Source organism: Eulemur rufifrons, chromosome 24 (assembly GCF_041146395.1).
Source record: "Eulemur rufifrons isolate Redbay chromosome 24, OSU_ERuf_1, whole genome shotgun sequence".
NCBI classification, from domain to species: Eukaryota; Metazoa; Chordata; class Mammalia; order Primates; family Lemuridae; genus Eulemur; species Eulemur rufifrons.
The window spans coordinates 1,518,998-1,541,760 of NC_091006.1; the positions used below are offsets into that span (position 1 = coordinate 1,518,998).

General features: G+C 49.5%; 1 protein-coding gene across 3 annotated transcripts in view; it reads left to right on the forward strand.

The window, feature by feature from the left end:
- ZNF536 (zinc finger protein 536) overlaps positions 1-22,763 on the forward strand; it is a 417,728-nt gene that overhangs the window by 350,389 nt on the left and 44,576 nt on the right. Inside the window, exon 4 of one of the 3 annotated variants that reach the window (XM_069457660.1) lies at positions 6,084-6,123. The exons of the other annotated variants lie outside the window; for them this stretch is intronic. Within the exon in view, the coding sequence (XP_069313761.1) occupies positions 6,084-6,097 (14 nt within the window). The 3' untranslated portion in view covers positions 6,098-6,123. The remainder of the gene's footprint in view (positions 1-6,083; positions 6,124-22,763) is intronic. 3 annotated transcript variants of the gene reach the window in all.

Genomic DNA, 22,763 nt, shown 5'->3' on the forward strand with positions numbered 1-22,763 from the left:
AAACCCATTTTGTGCGGTTGGTTTTCCCCCACCCACGTAGGGTGAAACCTAGGAGCACCCCACAGCGTTCTTCGGGTCACTTTTGAGTAATACAGGGTCCTTATGTGCCTCAGAGTCATAAAAGAGCTTCATTTTGGTCGTGAAAACGTGTAACAGTCAAAACTCCAAACTTCATTTAGAGTGGAAGCTTCCTCCCGAGCTCCAGCCTGCGTCAGGCCTGGGTGCAGTGTCTTCTCTGGTCCCCTGTCTCCTGTTCCCTTGTCCCCTGCGTTCTGGCCACCCCGGGCTCCGATGGGGCCTGTGGAGGGAGGAGAAGTCAGGACTGCAAACACGGCCACAGCAGGTGACTTCCCCTGCGCTGGGTGCTCCCTGGAGATCCTGGGGGGTCTCCCAGGGGGCTCTGCCACCTGCAGTTTGAGGGCACGTCCCTCTGGCTGGGTGCTGGCCGTTGGCCGCTGGCCCCTCAGGCACTGCGTTCAGTAGTAAACGTCCAGGCTCCTCCTGTCGGGGTTGCTCCGTCCTTCCAGGCAGACTCTCGGGCAAAGCGGTTTCACGCAGGGAGCCCCACACCCAGGCCCCGGGAAACACTGTTCTGGTCCCAACAAGCTGGAAGTGGAGCCGTCCCCCAGGCGGCTCCTGCTCTCAACCCGCCACCCGCGTAGCCACCGGCCTTTTGACTTTCCAAGCTGGTTCCAGAAAACGCCTCATGTCTCACTGTTGCCGAGGGACAGGCCCTATTGGAGGCTTCATTCCCTGGGCTTGAAGTGGAGGAAACAACCCCTGTCCCCCGTCCCCCGACGGCAGGAGAGCTGGTGATCGCAGCACAACCACCAACTCTTTGCACAGAAATCCTCTATTTGGCGGCTCTCTGAGCTCTCAAATTCAGCCCTGCCTTAGCAGCAGACTGGTCCTAACACGGGGCTGCAGACATCTCTTCCCCGCCCCGCACCTCAGTCTGGGTAAGGCGAGCTCGTCCGTTTTAGTGCGATCCTCCCACAGGGGCTTTCACCTGGACAGCAGCAGAAACACATGCTGTCACATCCTGCTGCCCTCGATCAACACGGAGCTCTTCTTTGAATCCAAACCCAAATCTCTTTTTCTAGACTATCCGTCCCCTCTTCTTTTAGATCCACGGTGAGAGCAGAGTTTATTAGTTTTCCACTTACGATGACCCTTCTGGGACATAAAAATGGATTGAGCTAGTTACCTCTCATTCTGCTCTTTTGAGAAAGGCCGTGTCTTTTTTTACGGCAAGGGTTAGAGAGAGGCAGTGAGGTATTCCCAGGGGTTTTGTGCAAGGCCAGTATTGTGTGGACAAAGCAGGTGGCCTCTTCCCTCTGTCTTTTGCTTTTCCTTTGGAGACTTGGGACCTCATAGCACTACCTAAGCATCCTTGTGGCTTCCCTGTGGACCCAGAAGTAGCCCTTGCAAGCTCCGAAGGCTCTTTCCAGAAGGTTCCCCTTTGTATCGGACAACCTTGTGCCAGCTACAGCGCTTGTGTTGACACTGACCCTCATCTCTGGAGAATACTAAGGTCACGCTTGATGCAAGGCCAGAAAGCTCTGACCTGTGTGGCTGGTCCTGTCTAACGTCCGGACCCTGAACCAGACCTCGGTTCTATTTTTGCATGTCACCTGCACCTGCCACGAGGAACTTTGTGATCTTAACATCTAATCCTGCTTAGTCCTCTGACTTTCTGAGCAGGAGAACCTGTGGGCTCCTGAGGGGCTTATGAAGTAGCCATGGGCCAAATTAGCACAAATGCAAAACTTTGTGTATCTTTAGGGTCAAGAGCAGGACGCACCGGCACACAGAGCAAATAGAATCTTCTTCCAATTAACTCTTTCTTCTGGTGTGTCAGAGCTACCTAGTTCTTAATTTCAGATAGTATATTCTTAATTTCAGAATTTTCAGTTGATTTCGTTTAGAGGTTATAATTTTCTGCGTAAATTCTCCATCTTGTCATATATTTTCTTAAATGTATTAGTTATAGTTATTTTAAAGTCTATGACGTCTATATAACTCTGTAACTCAGCATTTTTAACTTCTATGGGCCTGTGTGTATTAACTGTTGCCTGATTTTCTATCTTTGTTTGTGTTCATTTGTTCTTATTTCCTGGTGTGCCTGGTAACTTTCTTTTATCAAATGTCAGACATTGTGAATAATTTTAAAGGTCATTTTTCATTCTAGATCAGAACTGCCAAATAGGAATATAATATGAGCCACACATGCCATCTTAAATTTTGTAGTAGCACATTAAGTATAAATAGGTAAATTATTTTATTTCATTTAACCTGGCATGCCCAAGATATTATCATTTGAACATGGAACAAATATAAAAGATTATTAATTAGATATTTTACATAAGTTTTTTGTACTAATGTTGGAAACTTCCGTGAGTATTTTATATTCACAGCACTTTTCAGTTCTGAAAAAGCCACATCCCGCGTGTCCGGTGGCCACGTGTGGCCCGTGGCCACCTGACTGGACAGCACAGCTCTAGACAATGATGCCACATTGACAGATCACCTTGAGTCAATCAGAAATTGAGCAGATGTCAACGGCTTATTCCCTCTCTGCTCTTACTCCTAACTGTGTTCCTTCAGGGGTCCCCACCGAAAGTGCGGGGTGCTTACCAGGGAGGCTCTGCCTGGCCAGGCCCTAGATCCTAATTTTTGTCTCCTTGAGCCCTTGGACTTGCGGAAATCTCTGCTTCACCTCTCAGGATCTCAGCTGTCACTTGTAAGTTCACAGCTGCTTCAAGGGGAAAAGCAAAGTCGAAATGGGCTCAGCTCTCCGTGCTCCTTTCTTTTTAGAATTTCAGCCCCCCAGTCCCGGCCTCTTTGATGACTCTCAATGCCTTACAAGGATTTACACAGACACACTCTTCCTGCAATGTAGCTTTTCTAGCTGTTCTCAATAGGACCGTTGATTTGGTACGAGCCACTTTGCCATAGCCAGAAGTAGAAGTAAAATAACATCTTAATTAACTGAAACCAGACTTTTTTTTTCCTGTTTGGCAATCAGCGCTGTTTCAGTCTTTGAAAGAAGACGTACTTCCTTCCTTCTGACTCAGCGCACCAAAATTCCTGGAGAATAAGATTATTTCCTCAATTCGAAGGATTGGCAAATGGAGGCATCATGAGATTACGTCCAGGAAGAGTCGGGACCAAGATCCCTGGGGCTCCCCACTGCCCAGCTCCAGCCGTCTGCCTGGCAGGGAGGTTTGCTGACCCGGTGATTATACCGGAAGCTCTTGTGTGGGAACATGGAGAAACGGTAGCATCGGCTATGGTTCCAGGAAAGCTTAGAATTTCACAGAGATTGGGACTCGATGAGTGTCAAACGACACTCATTTCTTGAGATGGTTTTACACGAGACCCTGTGCTAGGCCGTGTGGCAGCAAAGCATGACATTCTCAGCCTTGCTGTGCCCAGGACACGTCACGTGCCCATGCAGCTTGGGCACGGGGCTCTGTTGTATAGACATAGGTGGAGAATGCTATGGAGACATTACAACCCTAGGAAGGCACACACATTCCCACCTGTGTGACTCTCTCGTCCCTGCTTCTGTCTGGCTTGGTTATCTCTGGATTGGTAGCTAGCACCTTATGATATTTCAGAAAAATATAAAATATTTAAACCAAGAATTTTATCATGTGAGTGACATAAAATCTTTGGCATTAATAGAAATTTTACTTTTTTAACAAAAATAGTGCAGTTAATGGAAGCTTACTTTTAACTCACTACTTTTAACCCAATGTATTTTTCTTTTCAAAAAAAAAAGAAATCAACGTGTGTTATTTTGAAGTAAAAGTGAATTTTCCTTTTTAAGTATTTAAAAAAATAGGAGAAAAAACTTCCAGCCACTGCTTATGACATGTAGACTCCAAGTTTTGGTCTATTTCCTCTCAGGTTTCTTCCTGTGCTTATCTTTTATGAAAGTATAATCTTACTCTACATAGGATTTTTTCATGTCATATATATATAACATATATGTGCAGTATGAAATTTTTCTTATGTATTAATACTGTTTCTATGTATAAATTTATGACTACACTAAAATATCCTATTTGGGGTTATATTGTTATTTCCCTTATTCTTCAATATTTAGTTTGTTTCCAATTTTTTATCATTACAGACATAATGCAGGGAATGTCTTCGAACAGACAGGCCGCCCCTCTCAGCGTCCCCCCCCCCCCAACATCCTAGGGCGACTCTCTAGGGCAGATTACTGGGAAAAGAATCATTGCATCACAGTCATTGGGATTTAAATTCTCCTTAACTTAATTCTGAGTCTTGACTTTACCCCTCAGAGGGGAAGCCACCTCCCACCAGGTCTCAGGCAGATGCCACACAGGAACTGGGCCATTTCTCTTGGCTGAGACCCAACTCCTACCTGAAGGTCAAGGGACCCAGAGGACCCGAGGGGGCCAAGTCCGAGAAGGTGTGTGAGGGGCCGGGTCAAGGCGGGAAAACCCAAGGCCAGGGACAGCCTTACAAGCCAGCGGAAGGCCGGTGTCACGAGACCGCTGATGCACTTGCGGAAAACCTTTCGGGAAGAAAGTAAGACGAAGTCTGCCGGCGCACCTCGCTCCACCATGGCTGTCCTGGCGGGGCTGTCGCCGGTGGGGTGTGTATGTCGAGTTTTGGCAACGAAACCCTGTTTCAGATGCACTGTGAGCTGAATCCTATTTTAGATTGACTCATGCAAGGAACCCCGTGGTGACTCTATAAATCAGAAAGTTCGTTTGCATTGCAAATCGTCCTCTCCTAAGTAATCTTGAACTCCTTAATTTTACAAATTGTGTATTGGAAATCTTTTATTTTGTATATTGATTTTTGCAAAGGCACTTGGAGGACACTCAGGGTCCATCTCAGCCATGGAATTTGAAGGTCTTGGTGGGAGAAAGTTCTGCCACTGAATCCTCCCTTGAGGGCTGCGTGTCTGTCCTGCAGGCCTGGCGGACAGCTGATGACGTTTGCCTTCCAAGGGGGTCCCAGTGATAAGGCCCAGCAAATTGAAGGAGGAAATGTCCCTGTAGGCTTCAGAAGAGGCTGAAATGCGTCGGCTGGTTAGAAGGTGGGAGGTCCGGGAGACTCGAGAGGACTCAAGGCCGGAGAGCCTGGGGCTCTCGCTGCAGAGAGGAGGCTGAAGTTTCAGAAGGAAACTTTGATCATCAGAGGTGCCTACAGGAGGTTCTCCAACTCCAGCCACAGATCAGATCCCGCCGAGAAAGGAGAGATCATTGCACCGCAGAGTGTTCAAGTGGTGTTTGATGCAAAGGGCTTTGTGTGAGGGTGAGATGGACGAGTCAGCCAACGCCGCCTTTGAGTCCTTGCCTGGTGGATCAGGTGTCAGCAGACTTGGGTCTCTTTGTCCTGAGCTCCCGGGTGAGAGAGGCTGGGCGGAGGGTGACAGCCCAGGTCCCCAAGGGACATGACCGAGGCATGTGACCTGCAATAGCGTCAGCGCTGAGACTTGCTTTTACCCTTTCATGTCAGTACCAAGAAAAGGCAGGGGACTGGGCCTTAGAAATTCAGCACAGAGCAAAAGTCACACCTTAAATCACGACCGAGTTTAAAGTATTTATAATGACCGAGTTGATTCCATAAGTCAATCCAGCTTTGCATAAATTAGTCAAATATTTGGTCTGAGGAGCATAATTTCCCAAGTTCTTGGGGATCCTGCGGCAGGGGGTGCTGCTTCTCCTGCTGAGTTCTGGAAGCTAACCTTTCCACTGAGGCTGTGTCCTTTGCTCCGGCCTTGGATGCTGAAACCTGTGCTAAAATGTCACTCACTGAACTTTGCAAGTTACTGTATTAGGGGGCTGCTCAAATCTCCAAACTTAGCTGGAGGTGGATGTGGGAAAAACACTTCCAAGACCTAAACTTGACTTTGGGAAGATTTGGAAGGAGTCCCATGAAGTCACGTCCCTGTTGGGGCTTATTGAAAATTTATGTGTGTAGCAGTTAATTATTTAACAATCAATTTGTCCTAAACTTTTATACCATGTATACAGTGTTTAATTTACATTGATTCTTCATTTTCCATGTAGTAATTAATTTTGTCTTACTGACAGATGACTCACAATGACTGATTTCCAGAGACATTCCGGACAGGTACTTTTTAACCCTTTGCTTTCCTTCACGAAGCCTTATTCCACTCTGGGGGGGCTGCCCGGTGCAGAACAATCTCTGCAGGGGGACTTTGGGGAGGAACCTGTGTAGAGGGAGGAGGTGGGAGGAGGGTTTCACTTAGAGGGTCTGTTTATTTAGGGTCACTTTGGGTGGAAGATGGGGGTTAGGGTGGACTTAAAGCCCCCCCCATTAACCCTTTGCTCACTACAAATACTGCCCTAGGCCACGCTTGAGTCGGCTCCAGGATATTGAAAGATTTTCTTTGCTTTAGAAGACAAAGTAGAAACTCCCAAATTCAATTTTAATGAAAAATTGGGGGAAAGTGATAGACTGGACCAAACTGAAAGACAAGTCTGTTTGGGTTTTCCTTTTGTTTGTTTGTTTTTTGGCCTTTGTTGCATGCCTTTTCCCGTAAGTCACAGTGCTGTGAAGTCACCGGTGTGACGGTGAGAGCGTCAGAGACAAGTGTATAAAACGGGAGTGGAGCCGCAGATGCTCAGGGCGTGCTGTGGTTTAACTTCAGGCGCCTGCCGTTGTCTCTGGGGGATGGTGCGAGAGGGACCCGCACAGGCGCAGGGCAGGGCGCCTTCCGATCCGCCATGCTCAGCTCTTCCTCTCTTTTTTACAATTTTTAAAAAAGTTTCCTTCTGTCTTTCATTCTTATTTTGTAATCTCTGAGTATTAATTCATAACTACTGGATTTAAGGTGTGTATATCTCCGAAGTTAAAATTATAAAACCGGGGATGGAGTTTATAGTGGGCGTTTTGTTTTAAACACTTTTTATTTTGGAATCAATCCACGCCTTGGTTCCCCTGCATTGCGGGGCTGGGGGTGACTGTTGGGCAATACTCCTGTCCCTCTCAATGAAGAGGACATGTCACCTTCATCCTGCAACTTTTCATCCTCAATGACCTTTTAAATATGGATATTGTCCAAGTCATATTTGAATACTAATGAGTGATGTAAAAGGTAAATGCAGTTTAAATTATTCTAATGCTCATGTGTTAGACGCTGCCTATATCCACGTCTTCTCCATGGGTTTATCGCAACTTCCGAAGCAGCAAAGGGATTTTAGCGCAGACCCCAGAGACAGCAGAGAGGGGTCTGTCCGTGGCTGCAGCCGCTTAGCTGGCAGTGACCGCCCTGCAGCACGGAGCCGCCCACATACACCTGTTCTCACGCCTCGGGTCATGACGCCCACCCCAGACTTCCTTCCTGTGCTCCTAAGAATGCAAAAGCATTTGTTCAGCGAACACCAGGTCCTCCTTTCTAGATAGTTCTCTGTGCCTTCCTCCAGCCTGGCTTTCCATTGGGGCAGCTTTGGGTCCGAGCCCTGAGGACAGCAGGTCCCAGATCTGGGTCATGGTCTTCAGGCTTCCGCCACGGCGTCTGCAGCTCTGTCCCCCGGTGGGACGGTCAGGCCCCTTGGGGGTCGCTGCCGTTAGTTTTCAGAGCCGGATTCAGATCTGGTTTGGCTTCTAGTAACAAAGGTCTTTTTGTGTCCCTGGTTCCCCTGCCGTCTGCACCTTCTTTCACTCCTGAGGCCTCTGTGATCACTGCAATGTGACTAAGGGGGCGTTTCCCCGCCAACATGCCCCCCCAGGTGTCCTGGTGGAAAACAGTGCGTTCTCCTGCCTTGTGCAGCCGTAACTTCCACCTGCAGATTGCAGTGACCTCGGGGGAAGGAGACGTGGGCCTGCGCCCGCGTGTTCACGACTGCGCACACACTTGATGGTGCAGATGTGCACGGCGTGCGGGTGTGTTTGGGATCGTCCCTATGTCCTGTGTGCGTGTGGGTGCGTGCACGCTTCCGTGCGAGGCTACCGGCACACGCGTGTGAACGTGTCACTTGGCCCATCCACGGGCTCGACTGCTAATTGCACGCTGTCCAGATCACAGGGCCTTCGTCCCTCTAGTTCCATTCTCCGTATTTATTCGTGTTGACTATTCAAATGGCAACCAGTGGCTATGCCCCGCGTTTGGTCTCAGACAGTCTCATTGTATTCGGGGCAGTCGTGCATTTCTCAGAGTTCAATGAATCCTTCCCAGTGTCACTGTCCTTGTCGCAATCGCTGGCACCTGCCCTCTGACATTACACCTGCAGGAGAATGTCACCACCTTTGGGCACACTTCCCAAGCAAGGCTCCCGATATACTATGTTTAAAAAAATTAATTAAAAAAAAAACTCAGGTCCTGGGAAATTCCAGCAGTCAGCCTTTTCCTTTATCCTAATCTCTGCATGGTAATGCTCATGAGTGCCCGTGGTCCAGGCAGGTCCTCATTCATTCTCCGCTCCACCACACTCACACCCAAACTCCCCACCGCCTCAGATTAGTCTTTTGTGAGGCAACGCATCAAAAGCTTTCTTAAAGTCCCAGTAAATTATACCCCTGGCTTCCCTCTTCAATTCCTTTTTGTTACTTTTTCAAAATATTCTATTAGTTTTGTTACGTATGATCTCCCTTTTGTGAATCCATGCTGAATATCTTTAATTAAATCATAACTTTCCCTATTTTGTCCCTGAGTAGTGTTTCCAATATCTTCCCCACTGCTCGAGTCGAGCTGACTGGTGTCTAATTTCCTTGATCTCCCTTAGAGTCGTTATTAAACGTAGGTGTTGCATAAGGGCTCTCGTCCACGGTGCTCCTCCGGGTTCCCAGGATGTTTCTGGAAGGTATTTGCTAATCTTCTCCCTGCTTCCTTCCTCCTCCTGCACACGTTCTAAGATGGTTCCCATCTGCTCCCGAGCCATCCGTCTTCAGACAGTCTCGTTGCGTTCTCACCTGTTCTGCTGTGAGGCCGATCTCCTTCGGAGAGACTTCCCTCTCCTTGGGAAACGCTTGTCAGCTGCTGGCGTCTGCTCTCATCTTCCCTTTGTGGACACGAAAGCAAATAATTTATTTTTCATTTTCTTTAGCAGTCTTTACACCTTACTCCAATAAACCCTGCTCCACGCCTTCTTGTGGTTTAAGAAAAAGTGCTGTGAACCCAGTTCCGGCACCTCCTTGCCAATCCCTGAATTCACAAGCTGGCCTTTCCTCTCCGAAGGGCTGACAGAGGCACGGACCAGCTTTTAACCCAGGGCGGGGGGCGCTGGCCCTTTGGTGGCGGGGCTGTTTTGATGTTCTCAGCCATGCTGGGGGAAGCAGTGTGCCGTCCTGAGACCTCCCCGATGACCAGGACCAGAAGAACCTGGCTCCCGCGTTGGGTTTCAGGGAGTTGTAAAGTTTCCTTCATGTCATTTTGGAAATCTTTTGTCTGAAGTCAGCGTCAGCCTGGAAATTCTTTGCTTGCATTCTGCGCGGCGTCTCTGGTTTTCCTGGTGCCCGTGGATGTCTGTCTGCCCTGCCGAGGCTCACTCACCTTGGGCTGTGCAGTGGGCTCAACCTCCAACGGGTTTGCTTCCTTTCAGCCTCTCTTCCCTGGACACGGCCGGAAGGGCGGCCCCGTGTGGCAGGTGAACACCCGCTGGCTTTCTGGTGCATGTAGCGACAGGTGCCCCTGTCAAGGGGGTGGGCTGCAGGCGGCGGTTTTGAGCCCCACCCGGGCCCCGTGGAAGCCTCCTGAGATTCAGGGTTCCTTCCCAGCTTGACTCACTTCCTTTTCCGGCACAACCCAGATCTGTGTGCTGAGACATCACTCTTGGGCTGCAAATTCTACACCAAATCCAAAGGCCAAATCCTTCCCGTAAACCCACAGGCCACTGGACGTAACACCAGAGAGCCGGGCCCTGATGGCCATCACAGCAGCCATTGGGCAGGGGTGGCAGAAGCCTGAGCTCCAGCCCTTCCAGTGCGAGCCACTGGCCTCGTGCGGGGACCCACTTTCCCAGATCAAGTTGCAGAAACGACATCAGCCAACAATTTCAACAAAGTATGAGTCATAAATAGTCCTTTTGACATTGTTTCACATCAAAAGGCACAGTCTGTGTTCCCTGTCCCTCCTCCCTAACATGGAAATGGCTGAAAGCTGCACACACACAGGGAGTTGAAATTTTAAAAGCTTAATAAAGAGAGTGTATATGCACACTTGAGTCAGTTTTTAAAAAGTGCATTTAATTGGGTCAGATTGCATGTTACTTTGGAGGAAAATGAAGATCATTTAAACCGGTTCTTTCAGTTCACATGTTGCCTTTTTAAGACCGATTGCTCAGGGCAGACCTAGTTGATAATACTGTCCAGACACCCCAGTGAAAAGCGGGTGCGCCCAGGGCTCCCTCGGAACTTTGGGGGTTTCTTCTTCGCCTTCTACTGATGTTTCTCCACTGAAAGAGGCCACACTGTCCCTTTACCTCAGGGTTACGGGATGGGATCGCTGGGGCTTGTAATTCCACAGTTCACCCAGATCCTGAGACCAGGGACCCAGAGTTGGGATCCACCTCACCAAGCCGCCGGCGGCTGCCCCAGACAGGGAGCACAGGCCTCCGCCAGCCTCCCAGCACCGTTCCAAAAGCAATTTATAGAGGGACGTGGTGAGCAAAAATAAGAGTCACAGGTGCTGCATGGTAATTACTCTCGCATTTACAGAATCGGACATTCTGTCATTTAATAGACCTAAAACTAAAAAGCTTTTGTCTGTGAAAGGTGACCAATAGGAAGAGAGTTTGGATTATATGATATCCCATAACTTAATCATATGGCTCTTAAGAGGGGGACGTACACAGCTGTGTCTCACTAATATGCATGCAATATGTGTAAACTGATATGCTTTAATTCTAAACTTGTTTTTAGCAGGAAGAAAAAAGCATTTAGATGAGGAACATTAAGATTCAATATTAACCATTTTTTCCCCTTTGGGCAAAATTATTCATCACTTGATATTTATTAAAGCAGCCTTTTTTTTTGCTATAGTGTGATGCATTCTGCTAAAAATTTCCCAAACATCCTCAAAGTTATGTGGCAGAGCGAAAAGGGGCAGGGAACAGCCAGCAGCCGCCTTTTTGGCCACAGAAAGACAATGAACTTGAAGGATGGACCCTTGTTCTTGGGAAGCCGGAGACTCACCCTAGCCGCCCGGGCTAGCGGCAGGGGCGAAGGCTGGAGTAATTTGGGAGGGGCCGTCCAGCGTCCCACCTCCCCTATTAACACGTATTTGATTTCCCTGTGCTCTCTGATGTTCGAAGTGTTAGTTTGTACTGGTTTAACCTGAATTATTTAAGTATATTTGCTTTAATAATCTTATCAAAAAAAAAAAAACTAAGACAAAGGAATTGTAGATTAGAGACTTTATTTTCAGGGCAAAATGATACGGATAAGTGAACATCAACTGACCAGAAATTATTTGCTTCTGTCTGTTAGACACGTAATGGAGTCATTTAACTAGTCAAATTAGGAGCTGCAGAAATGCACCATGCTTCATTACTGGGTTCGAGTGGGCACCATTTTACATTTACGTCAAAAATTATCTCATAGCAAATTAATGTTTTCATTGTGCCGAGACGCCGAAGCTACGCAGTGTCAGCACCACCTAGAGGCCACTGCAGAAATGCTTGAAAGGGATGATCTACAAACAAGGACAAGGTGATCGATAGATTAGTGTCAGCGGATGAGCTCTGACCCGGTTTGGAAGTAAGAGCATAGTTGAATCTAATTAGCCGGCTTGAAGTTCTGAGCGTCCCACGAAGGTTTTCCTGAACTTCGCCTGATGCTAAATACGCTGAAACACCCCACAAGGTTTCTACCCTCTTCCTGTTCCCCCTTAAGTCCTGAAAATATCTGGGTTTGTTTTTTTTTTTTTTTTTTTACTTTGCTTGAGTTTTTTTTTTTTCACCTGCAGATTTACGTTATATCAAAATCTCAGATTTTAGCCAAAGTAGCATTTCTATAGATGCATGAGGAGAGATTTTTCTCCCACGTTGTAAGTTGGCATCTTTATAATCTTTCTTCTGTTGTTGGCAAAACTTGCTATCTGTGGAAAGAGACGACTCATGACATTGTTTCATCTTCAAAAACACTGAGACTGGTAAATCTTTCCTGCAAACAGTTGGCCGAGAGTGGTAAACCTCCCAGGAATGTTGGGCCCTGTTCAGTTCAGAGAGAAATCATTTAGAATAAAACAGCAAACCCCTCCCCAGTAAAAATATCTATTAAAATGACACGCACGCAGCCAGTGGCTCTGGGAAGTGGGAGAAAACTGTCAGAGCAGAGGCAGAGGAGAGAAGGGAGGCTTATAAATAGCGTTGAGAAGTCGAGAACATTTCAAGGCAATATTGATGTCTAAAATATATGTGAATGACTGCATAATGATCGAGGCAGACATAATTCAAAGTACAGTCAGAATCTGGCCTCCAACTCGAAGCTTTAAATTCTCCAAAAGACATCTGTTTGCTGAGAAAGCTCACGAACAGCTGTTTCACAAAACGGGGAGAGCCCAGGGTGAGGCCGGGAGCCGCAGGTACAGGAGCCTCCCAGGGGCAGGTGCGGGGTGTCAGGAAGGCCAGTGTCCAGCTTCGCGCCGCAGGTGCAGGAAGCAGGAACTGTTTTGGGCATCGGTGAGGGAGCTGCCTGTAATTTCTTGAAAGTGGGGAGCAAATGCTGCCTGTGTTTTTCATGGGGGAGCCCCCCGATTCGCAGCACCTCCAAAGGGCCAGTTTGGTGCTGTGCATTTAGGATTTGACCTCACTGTCTCTGATCCTTAACTTTGCCCACCCAGCTGCTGTTCTCCTGATACTTAACCTTTTCACGTAGCAGAAACCTGGGGGGTGGGGGAGGGAAGGAAGCTCTAAGTGTGATTTTTTTTTCAGAACAGAATATAATGCTGTGATTATTTAAAGAAAAAGAGCATAAGCACAAACAAATAGAATAGCACCCATTTTATTCTTCGCTGCGATTCACAAATGATAATGATAGTTTTTAATTAAAATGCTGTCTGCCAACCAATTCCGCAGACCCAAAAAGAAAACTTCTTCTGAATGTTATCAACTCTCCAGTTTCTGTAGAGAGGCTGTCTTTTCAGATTTCAAAGAGAGGATCTCCTTTTGAAAATAAATAATCGTTGGTGATCATAGCAGCCTGCCAAGTACAGTATTTTAAGCCCATGCTGTGTGGAAAGTTCAAGAATTTCGCAGTGACCTTCGGGTCACAGATAGAGTCACGGAACACGGAGAGGCGAGGACAGTGTCTAAGGCGGGTCCTCTTTTGTTCCCGCAGAAGCTTTTTGTGTGTGTGGCTTAAGCGAGTGTTTCCATAGAATTGCTTTGAAACAGAAACAAAAAATGTTAAGAGCTGATTACAAGTACTCTGGTCTTCTTTTCCCCTTAAAATGCAGGGAGAATTTTACCTCTTCTCATGAATCTTGTCTGCTGAAATGTCTCCGTCTTCATGTTATGTTTACCAAGGCCAGTCCGGAGGATCCGATAATTTATAACCATTCCTATTGGGTTTTATGTAATAACTTTGGAACTCATATAAAGTAATGATCCACAAACTCTTTTAATGTTCATTATAAAATATGAAATATTTCTCAGAACCATTGCAATTATGTGACCAGACATAACTGTTTCACACATGAGTAAATACAGGGAGGTTTAACATAACTTTATTATCTTCCTGTCTTTTCTTCCCATTGATGTGATAATACTGTTTTAATATTTTTCTAAAGAAAAGTTAAGTAATTTTAGAATCTCTACCGAGGCCCCCTTTATTGGCTTTTGTAATAGAACTCTCAAATCTAATTGTATTTATGCTCAGACTGACACCAGTAAATGCCGTGAATGGAGAGAGAGGCCCCAAAGCTGTGTGTTCTGTAATTAGCGATAGACGTGTCTCTGCGGACGGGGCCTGGGATGCGGGGAGCGTCGGGACGCAAAGCTGAGCCCAGCCCGCGGACGCCGGGAGGTGCTTGCCCAGCCGTCCGTACCACTCGCCATGAGACACCCCCCCGGCCGCGTCGTGTCTGCCTTCTCCGGGGTCTGGAGTCGGCGGCACCAAACTTCACGGAAGGCCGGTCTCCGAAGAAAATCTTCCCGGTGCCCCTTGCTGGTGGCTGCAGCCAAGTGGCTTCGTTCTGGCCGTCCGAACTTTGTCTGCGGCGTGGGTCTGGGGGTCATCTGTCCATGGGTGTCCAGTGCCCCTGCAGTAGTGGAAGCCAGAGAAGGAATATTCTGGAAGCCTGCTTCTCGCTCCCCGTCAGGAGCAGTGGAAGTAGTCATTCCAAGGCAGGAGGCAGTGACAGCCCTGCGTTCCCTCTCAGAGCCTCTCTTCCCAGTGGTGGCCATTTCTAGCGCACTGAGTCTGGGTGGGAGAGATTCAGCGCGAGGGAGGGTGCTGTGCGCTGTGTCTGGGCAGGTTCTGGCGCAGGGCGGGGGCTGCATTCACCGGTCCCCACCCTTCCGTCTCACTGGGCTTTGCACAAGCGTTTCTCAGAGTTCGGTGAGCAAACAAGTCACCGTGGGTCTGGCTGTGACGCCCATCCTGACTCAGCAGGTCCGGGAGGCTCCTGGGTTCTGCCCCCGCACGGCCGCCTGGGGTGAGCACAGCTGACGGGGGCGCGGAGGGCAGGGTGAGGCCCTCTGCGGGGCTCAGGTAGGACCATTAGGGCTCGAAGGGTGGCCTGGTGGCTGGATCCAGCTCACAGATGCTTTTGTGTGGCTTGTGTGGTATTACACTTCCGTTTTCAGTTAGTGGCAAACGGTCTAAAACCGTGAGATTTTTCCTCCCAAATCCAGGTTTTCAGGTTCTCTGGGAAAAGGACACTACCCAGGACAGGGGACAGGAGCTGGGGGCGGGCTGCTCCCTTAGGGGGGTGCGGCTCTTCCCTTGTCCACAGACCCCTGCCCACCAGGTGCCCGCACACCTGCCCGGCCCAGGGCACAGCCATCTGCAGATGGGCGCTAAGACCCAGGGGAAGAGGCCCGGACCCACATCAGGTGAGGAGAGGCTGCCCCCACACCTGCTGCTGGTGCTTCTCTGGGGTTTTCGGGGACTGAGGACTCTTGCCCCATCAGAACCTGGAGTTCTCCTGCGCTGTGGCTCTGCCGTGAGGCAGTCGCAGTCTTCCTCTCTGAGGAGCTGTTCTGAGCTCCCCGGTTCTCAGGAGCAAGCCCGGGAGAGTGCACGGTTCCCAGCTAATTAAAGGTCTTGCGAGCCTCCCCTCCCTGTGGCCAACAGCTGGTTGGAACAAGCAGGCTTGATGAGAGGCTCCCTCGCTGCTACCTGGCGGCAGGGACGTGCCAGGCTGTGAGGGGACTCGGGGCAGGGAGCCTGACCTTCTCCTAGGAGCAGCCGGCAGGTGCGGCGGCCGGGCACAGCCGGCGCCCAGTTCCTAGGTGGGCGGAATCGGGGACTGTCACAAAATCTGGAATGTCCATTGGTGCTTAGAGAACAGTGTGACTGTCTGATCATCTTCCCACTTGGTCATCTTCACTCCTCACCCACCGGCCACAGTCACTCCTGGAAGCCAGTGGCTTGCGCTGGAGTTGGGTGTGACGAGAAACAGCCAAAGTCAACACTCCTGGATGCTAAAGACAAAAAAATGTGGCATGCTTGCATCTGGAGGTTTCTCCACGACTGTCACTGGTTCTATAAGGAAATTAAGGCAAAACCCAAGGATCTTCTTGCTTCCCGGGCAATGGCCGTCTCGGCCCGCAGCTCCTCTAGGAGGGGCTTGTCCCCATCCCGGTCACTGTGCCTCTGCAGCGCCGACCGAGGCTGTTTTCTCTGCATGGGCACCACAGCCCAGAGCCCCTGAAGGCCACCGGCTGGGGCAGATCCAGAGCCGACCTCGTTCGGGGGCTGCTGGACTCCACCCTGCACCTGTGTGTGCCCTGTGCTGGGCACAGACCACGGCTGGAGGTCTGACATTTTTAACCCCACTCAATGTTCAGGGACAGAATGTCAGAAACGTTTACCACTGAACACTGGTCAGAGGAGGGTCTCCAGTTGCCGGTTCCCTGAGGCATCCCTGCAAGGTGCACAGGTGGGGGCGGGGGGCACCACAGCTGAGCTCTCTGCTGCTGGGGACTGAGCGCTGGGCACATCCAGGGAGGCAGAGGGGACCCAAGCGCTGGGCACGTCCAGGGAGGCAGAGGGGACCCGAGCTCTGGGCACGTCCAGGGAGGCAGAGGGGACCCGAGCTCTGGGCACGTCCAGGGAGGCAGAGGGGACCCGAGCGCTGGGCACGTCCAGGGAGGCAGAGGGGACCCGAGCGCTGGGAACGTCCAGGGAGGCAGAGGGGACCCGAGCGCTGGGAACGTCCAGGGAGGCAGAGGGGACCCGAGCGCTGGGCACGTCCAGGGAGGCAGAGGGGATCGCACAGGACACTCCAATGGGCAGCCGTCGGCATTCGGTTGCCGGTTGAATAAATCTCACGTGAATGGAAATCGCTGCTTTTTCTTCCTTTTGCAAGACGGAGTAAAACCCTCACTGACCGGGTCGTGTAGAGCTAATTTTTGAAATATTCAGTGGCAGAATGCCTGGGAGGGCAGCTGAGAGCAAGAGGTTCCCACTGTCCTCAGCGTCTTCCGGAGGGCTCTGCGCATGTCTGTCTGTGAGTAGGGACAGGGGAATCTGTGACACGTTTCGCTCCAAGGCAGTGGCGTCCAAGTGCAGCCAGGCACGCGGGGAACGCGGCGCTGAGGACCCGGCGTGGGGCGGTGCGGGAGCGGGTGGGCACAGCGTGGGGACGGGCCCTCACCCGAAAGGGGTGCGCAGTCCCAGTCCACTCTGGGAAACAGGGCTCACGCACGCATGTGGCGTCGCTGCCTGACACACGATGGCGAAGCCCAAATCAGCGGTGGGAAGGGAGCTTGGCGGGGAGGCCTGGAGGAGGGCGGAAGGGTCTCCAAAGATGGGGAGGGTTTGATTCCAAAGCCCGTGTTTTACAACTTCCTTCAAGGGAGGACTCCAGCGAGGGTTTCCTTTTGCCTTCGCCGAGATGTTCTCTGATCTACTAAAGGTGCCACTTTCACTGATGTCTGCAAGTGTTGGGGAGGGCTCAGGAACGAAGCACGTGCTTTCAGCTGCAGCAAGACAGACCGACGGCGCCGTCGTGCTCTGGGGAAACTGCCCTGGGGTTCCTCCCCAGGGCTGTCCTTGGAACCACTCAAAGGAACTGTTGCAAGGTCTTCTGAATTGGGAACTACTTAAAATGACTGGCTTTTATATGATGAATTTAACTCTTTTCTAATGAATCTTATCAGACTGCTCTTCTGAGCACGTATTGCAAGATGGCAATGCCGGACTATTTTCTAGCATAGGAAAATAATTCAGGACTTTTAAATCCCATTAAGACCATGTTAGAATGCTGGCATGGTTTTTGCTAGCCCCTTTGCTGGAGCACCCTGCACCATCTCCACGCTGTTGGGAAAAGCGCTGTCCCCTGTCCCCTGACACCCCGTGAGATGTCGCTCCCAGAATCGTGGGCTGTCAGTGTCACCGCGCATGCAGCTGAGCAGGAAGGCCAGCTCCTCCGCAGCACGTGCTCCGGAGAGTCAGAGGACGTCATTCCTGTCTCGCCAGGGACGCGATAATACATCTGCCCCCTGGTCTGTGACACCTCACTGTCTTCTTTGGCCGCGTCCCTGGACAGCGATGCCTGTCATCTTTTTATGAGGCACAACAGAGAGCCCGGGTCACCCCTGACACGTGGGCAGTGCAAGGCCACAGAGCGAGTGTCGAGAGACGCCCTGTCGGTGCAGGGCTTGCCCTGATGTGTCTGCTCCAGCTACGGAAACGGCAGGGGAGGCGAGGGGGTGGGCACAGGGCCTGGCTGGAAACCGAGACACCACTGCGAAGACCATCCTTGTCCTTCCCTTTAGCTTATCACCTCCACAGTGCTGCCTCCTCGCAGACGTCTGCAGGGGGCAGCCGGCCCGGGAAGTGGCAAGGCCGGGGTTCAGAGTGCAGAGAGCAGAGACTCAGAGCGTGTTCCTGTTTCCCCCAGGGGCACATGCTGGCCTCACGTAGCAGGCCAGACCCTCCAATCCACGAGCGCTTTACAAAGTCGGGAGCACGTGGCACAGGGGGCCGGAGCTCAGCGCCGGTGCCCCTGGGTTTGAGCGGCAGTGTGACGCCAGGTAATCGCTGAAACGCCCCAGCGTTAGTCTTCTACTCTCTGTAGTGCCTGTGACCACAGAACTCCCACAAGAGTTAGTCATTCTGTGGAACGGGACAGCCCAAAGGCAGCCAGGTTCCAGGGAGGTCGCTGAGAAAGCAGCGACATCCAAAGCGGGCCCTGAACAGACCCTCTGATGAAGCCACCGCCCTGGTGGGTAATGTGAGTCACTCTCCTGGTCTCCTGCCTAATTCCCTGACTCCTCCAGTTTGGCCTTTTCTCCCAATCCCCCCTCTCTTCCCCTCCCTGGGCTCCTTGGGACCCGTCCTGCCTCCTCCCCTCTTCCCTCTGCGCTCTCTTCCCAGAGATCTCTCCCTTCCCTGTAGATTTCACACCTGTCTCCCCTGATGTGAGCCCCCTGCTGAAATCTCCAGCCTCCAGAATTTCCTCTCTACTGTTCTGACTTCTCCACTGGCATAGCTGAGGGCATCAAGCCCAGCAGTTAGCTGTGATTTCTCCTTTCCCTCAGTGCCCCCGTCCAACCCACCAGAAGGATCTGTTACTTCCGCAAGCGGAAATCCAGGCCGCCGCTTCGCTCCATCCCCCGTCGGTGCAGGTGATCATTGTCTCTTACCTGCACGAGGCTGAACGGGTCTGACAGAACTTCGTCCAAACCTCTGTGTGCCCTTCAGCTAGAGGGAACTTCTGAGATGAACCAGGCCATATATCCTCTCATTTAACACGCTTTGATGCCTTTCTCCCCCCTTTTGATTAAAACCCACGCTCTTCTTGGCTACAGAGCCCAGAATGATCAGGTCCCTGCCCAACCTTCAGCTTCGTTTATCCTCATGTTCTCTCTGATCTGTGGACACGTCCAGCTCTTTGATGATAGCTCGGGGTCTTTGAATAAGCAGTTCTCACTGCTAGGATGAATGACAGCCTCTCCCCTCTCCCCAGGACAGGCACACACACACACACGCGCACACACACACACACACACGCACTTGCACACACACACACACACACACACACGTGCGCCAACTCTCTTTCATTCTTTGGGTCTCACTCGACATAGCAAGTTCTCAAAGGGGCCATTTCTGACCATCCACTCAAAACTGGCATATTGCTCTGGTCTCTCTCAGTCCTGTACTTGCTTTTTTAGCAGGTATTAAAAATTGTATTCTTCATCAGTTTTTTGTGGTCCTGACTCTCCCACCAAACTGAAAACTCTGAGCAGTCGGAGACCACACCTGTCTCGCCCACCCTTCTGTCCCCTGTGGGCACCGCAGGGCCCAGCCCCTGCGAGAGGGCTCAGTACATGTGCCCTGGATACATGCGTGGAAAGTACATAGAGACAGAGAACATGCTTAACCTCTGGCCTGGCTGGTAGGTACTTGAGTAAACATTATTTTGACTCCTGTTTAGAAAAGGTTTCTTGTGTCTGGACAGTTCATCATCTCTTACGTGTGCCTGTTATGGGTGTCCAAGTCTTGCTGTCTGGAAATCCGACTTGACCATTTGCGTGGAAATTGTTTTTAGGGATTCTGGATACCAGGTAAGCTTCTCTGAGCTCTTGGGCAAAGCCGGTGGTGATACATGCAGGTGTGTTCAACAGAATGAGCAGCTGGTCCCCTCTTTCTGCAGGACAGAAAGGGATTCAGCCCTTACTTCCTCCCATTTGACACAGACGGATGTGTGTGTGTGTGTGTGTGTGTGTGTGTGTGTGTCGTGATCCTCTCTGATAGATGATCAATGATTTCATGAAGCTCCGTCTATACCTCCTCTGAAAAGTGACAAATCTAAGGGATTTGTTAGCAAATGGTAGTGTCAGACTGGTCACTCTGCTGCTCAGTGGGGAGATGATTGCTTTTCTCTTGTCCCTGGAGACGCACGGATCTGGTTACTTCTGAAGAGGAAGCGGGCAGAGGACCCACATGATGCTGACAGGCCGTGAGCCGTTGCGACAGACAGTCCAGAGCCCGTGCTTACTAAGGGAGGATGCGCCCTTCTGAGAGGCGTTATCTGACTATTTTACTTAAAAGCTGTTACAAAGAACAGCTTCTAATGTTGGGAAATGGTGCGATGTTGACGACCCTGGTTCACGTGGATTCCCCTCCATCCTGCCATCTCCTCGTGGTGTGGAAGCAAAAACACATGTATCATTTCATCCTGGGTACTCCGAGGTTAAAATGTATAAATGCAAGACATTGACTTCGGGCCTGAAAATAAATATATAATGCAGTAATAACCAATAAACTAATAAATATCTATCACCGTTATATTTCACGATTTCCCAAAGATATCTGAAGAGCACTTAATTGTTACTGAGTAATCAATTATTCAATTAACCTTCTTCTCATTGAATATATATTTGATACAACTTTTTGAAGCTTCAGCTTTAAAAGGTTCCTATCGATTGAGAGTTCCAAGGCCATATGGCCTGGGTATTGGATTTGTGCCGTCATGATTGACAGCACAGGCTGGTAATCACATGCAAATATTTCAGATGGTGTGAGTTTCAGTGAGGAGGCCACAATAGTGATGCTCGTTTCATAGATACATCTATTTACGTGCATGTGTGCACATGCACACAATCTCCGCCTCACGCGTGCACTGCGGCAGCCTGTGCGCCCGTGCACGGTGCCGGCTTCGCATAGGGCAAACATTGACCAAACACAGGCCCCTCTCCAGACACGAGCCCAGCGTTCCAGAGAGTGACTGCATCACCTCAGAGGCCACCCGATGATTCAGTGATTGGAATTTTAGAAGTCTTCTATTTAAACAAGATAAGAGACCAGCAATGCTCTCAAATTCAAAAATTAAATTGCATGAGGCTTGGACTTGCAAGTTGAGAAAAAAAAAAATGATTCCAATTGAAGGGAATCCTTTTCTGCTCTGTTTTGTCCTATTTTACTTCTCTGGAATCTTCTTAGGCAAACTTAGGTTTGTAAGTCCCCACATTGACTGCCTCTCTTCATTTAATCTTTCTCCTGATGATAGATTTTTGTGTGAGTGAGCAGAATTGAATAGTGGCCATGATATCCTTGCGCGATAAAAGTCAGCAGATGCGAAACAACGTTCAAGAAGTCTTTGTGGTGTCCGAGACGGGTTGGGTTTGGTGCAATGGGTTCGTGACCGTCCCTGAAGTGCCTCGCCCTGTGGACACTGCAGTGAAAATAGCTACATGCTTTCTGGAGGCCAAAGAAGAAACATGTATCAAACAGGTATAAATTGTGCATTCCCTTTCACCCGGCAATTCTAGAAACTTTTTCCAAGAAAATTATCTGACATGTGGGAGAAAGATTTTTGTATAAGAATATTAATCGTTTATACTGGGGAGAAACTTAGAAAACAACCCATATGCCCAAGAATAAGGATACAGGTACAAAACATTCCTCTCCACAAAGGAACACCATGTAGCCATAACATTATATGGCGGCGGTATAATTAGTCACATGGAGAAATATTGACAGTACCTAGAACACGTAGTAAAAAATTGTATCTGAAGCGTACATTTTATAAAAGCATGAGATAGTTGTGCATACAACAAAAACGATGAGGTGACTTTACACTCAGAATGCCCAGGGGTCGTTTCTTGGTATTGAGATGATGGGAGATTCTTTTTCATCCTTTGTGTTTTCCTTTATTTTTCAAATCTTCCATACGTTTTAATAACTTCTCCCTGAAGATCTTGAAATTAGCATCACTTAATAGCTCGGAGCTTAAAATTGTCTGACGCACCGAACTTTCCTGAAATGGGCTTGCGGTTGTGGAGTCCCCTCCGGGTCCCCTCTTCCTCCCGTGCCCTCCCTCGCACCACATGGTGGCTCTCGTGACACCAGAGTGCGGAGCTCTGGGTGCCGGGATGGGCCCCCCAGAACACAGCCATAATCAAGATATTAGCAAAGAGTTTCTGTCCTGAAAAATGCCATAAACAGTCTGGGTTTGACCTCCTTAATGCAGGAGCACTCTAGTAATCTGCGCCTAATGATTTTTTGCATTAAGCCCCAGCTTGTGTTGGGCCCTTGTGAGGCGCAGTAATTTAAGAACAGTCATTTTGCACATTCCGATCCCATTATGTTACATTGTTACTGAATAAAGACTGGTATTATGTTGCTCCCATAAAGGGCAGAAGTGGCCTGAATTTTATCTGCTGAACGAATCAATCTGGATTATGTCAGCTGAAAAGAATTGTGGACTGCAGTCTCTCCCGCAGATGGGGGGGGGGGGATCGTTTTTTTTTGTTGTTGTTTTTTCTTTCTTCTTCTTCTTCTTAATGTATCTGTGAGTTCTGAATACATGAGCTAAGATAATACCTGGTGGTGATTGAAAAGTAGTTTTTCTCTCTTATTTTTCTGTGAAGAGCGTACCAATTATCATTTCAACATAACGTATTAGGAGATCAATTGGGAACAGAAAGCCACTTCCCGTGCTAATACTGTGTTGTATTTAAGCCGCCCCGATGGCCGGTCAGGGCTGTGGGAAAAAGATTCGGCAAATAATGAGGAAAGGGCTTAGAAAATAGAAGCGGGTGGGGCTTGGCAAAGGCTGTGAACTATTCATCAACAACTCAGCGAGGATGATGGAAATAATAAGTCCTCCTTAAAGAAAAAGGGGAAAGTTTTTTTTT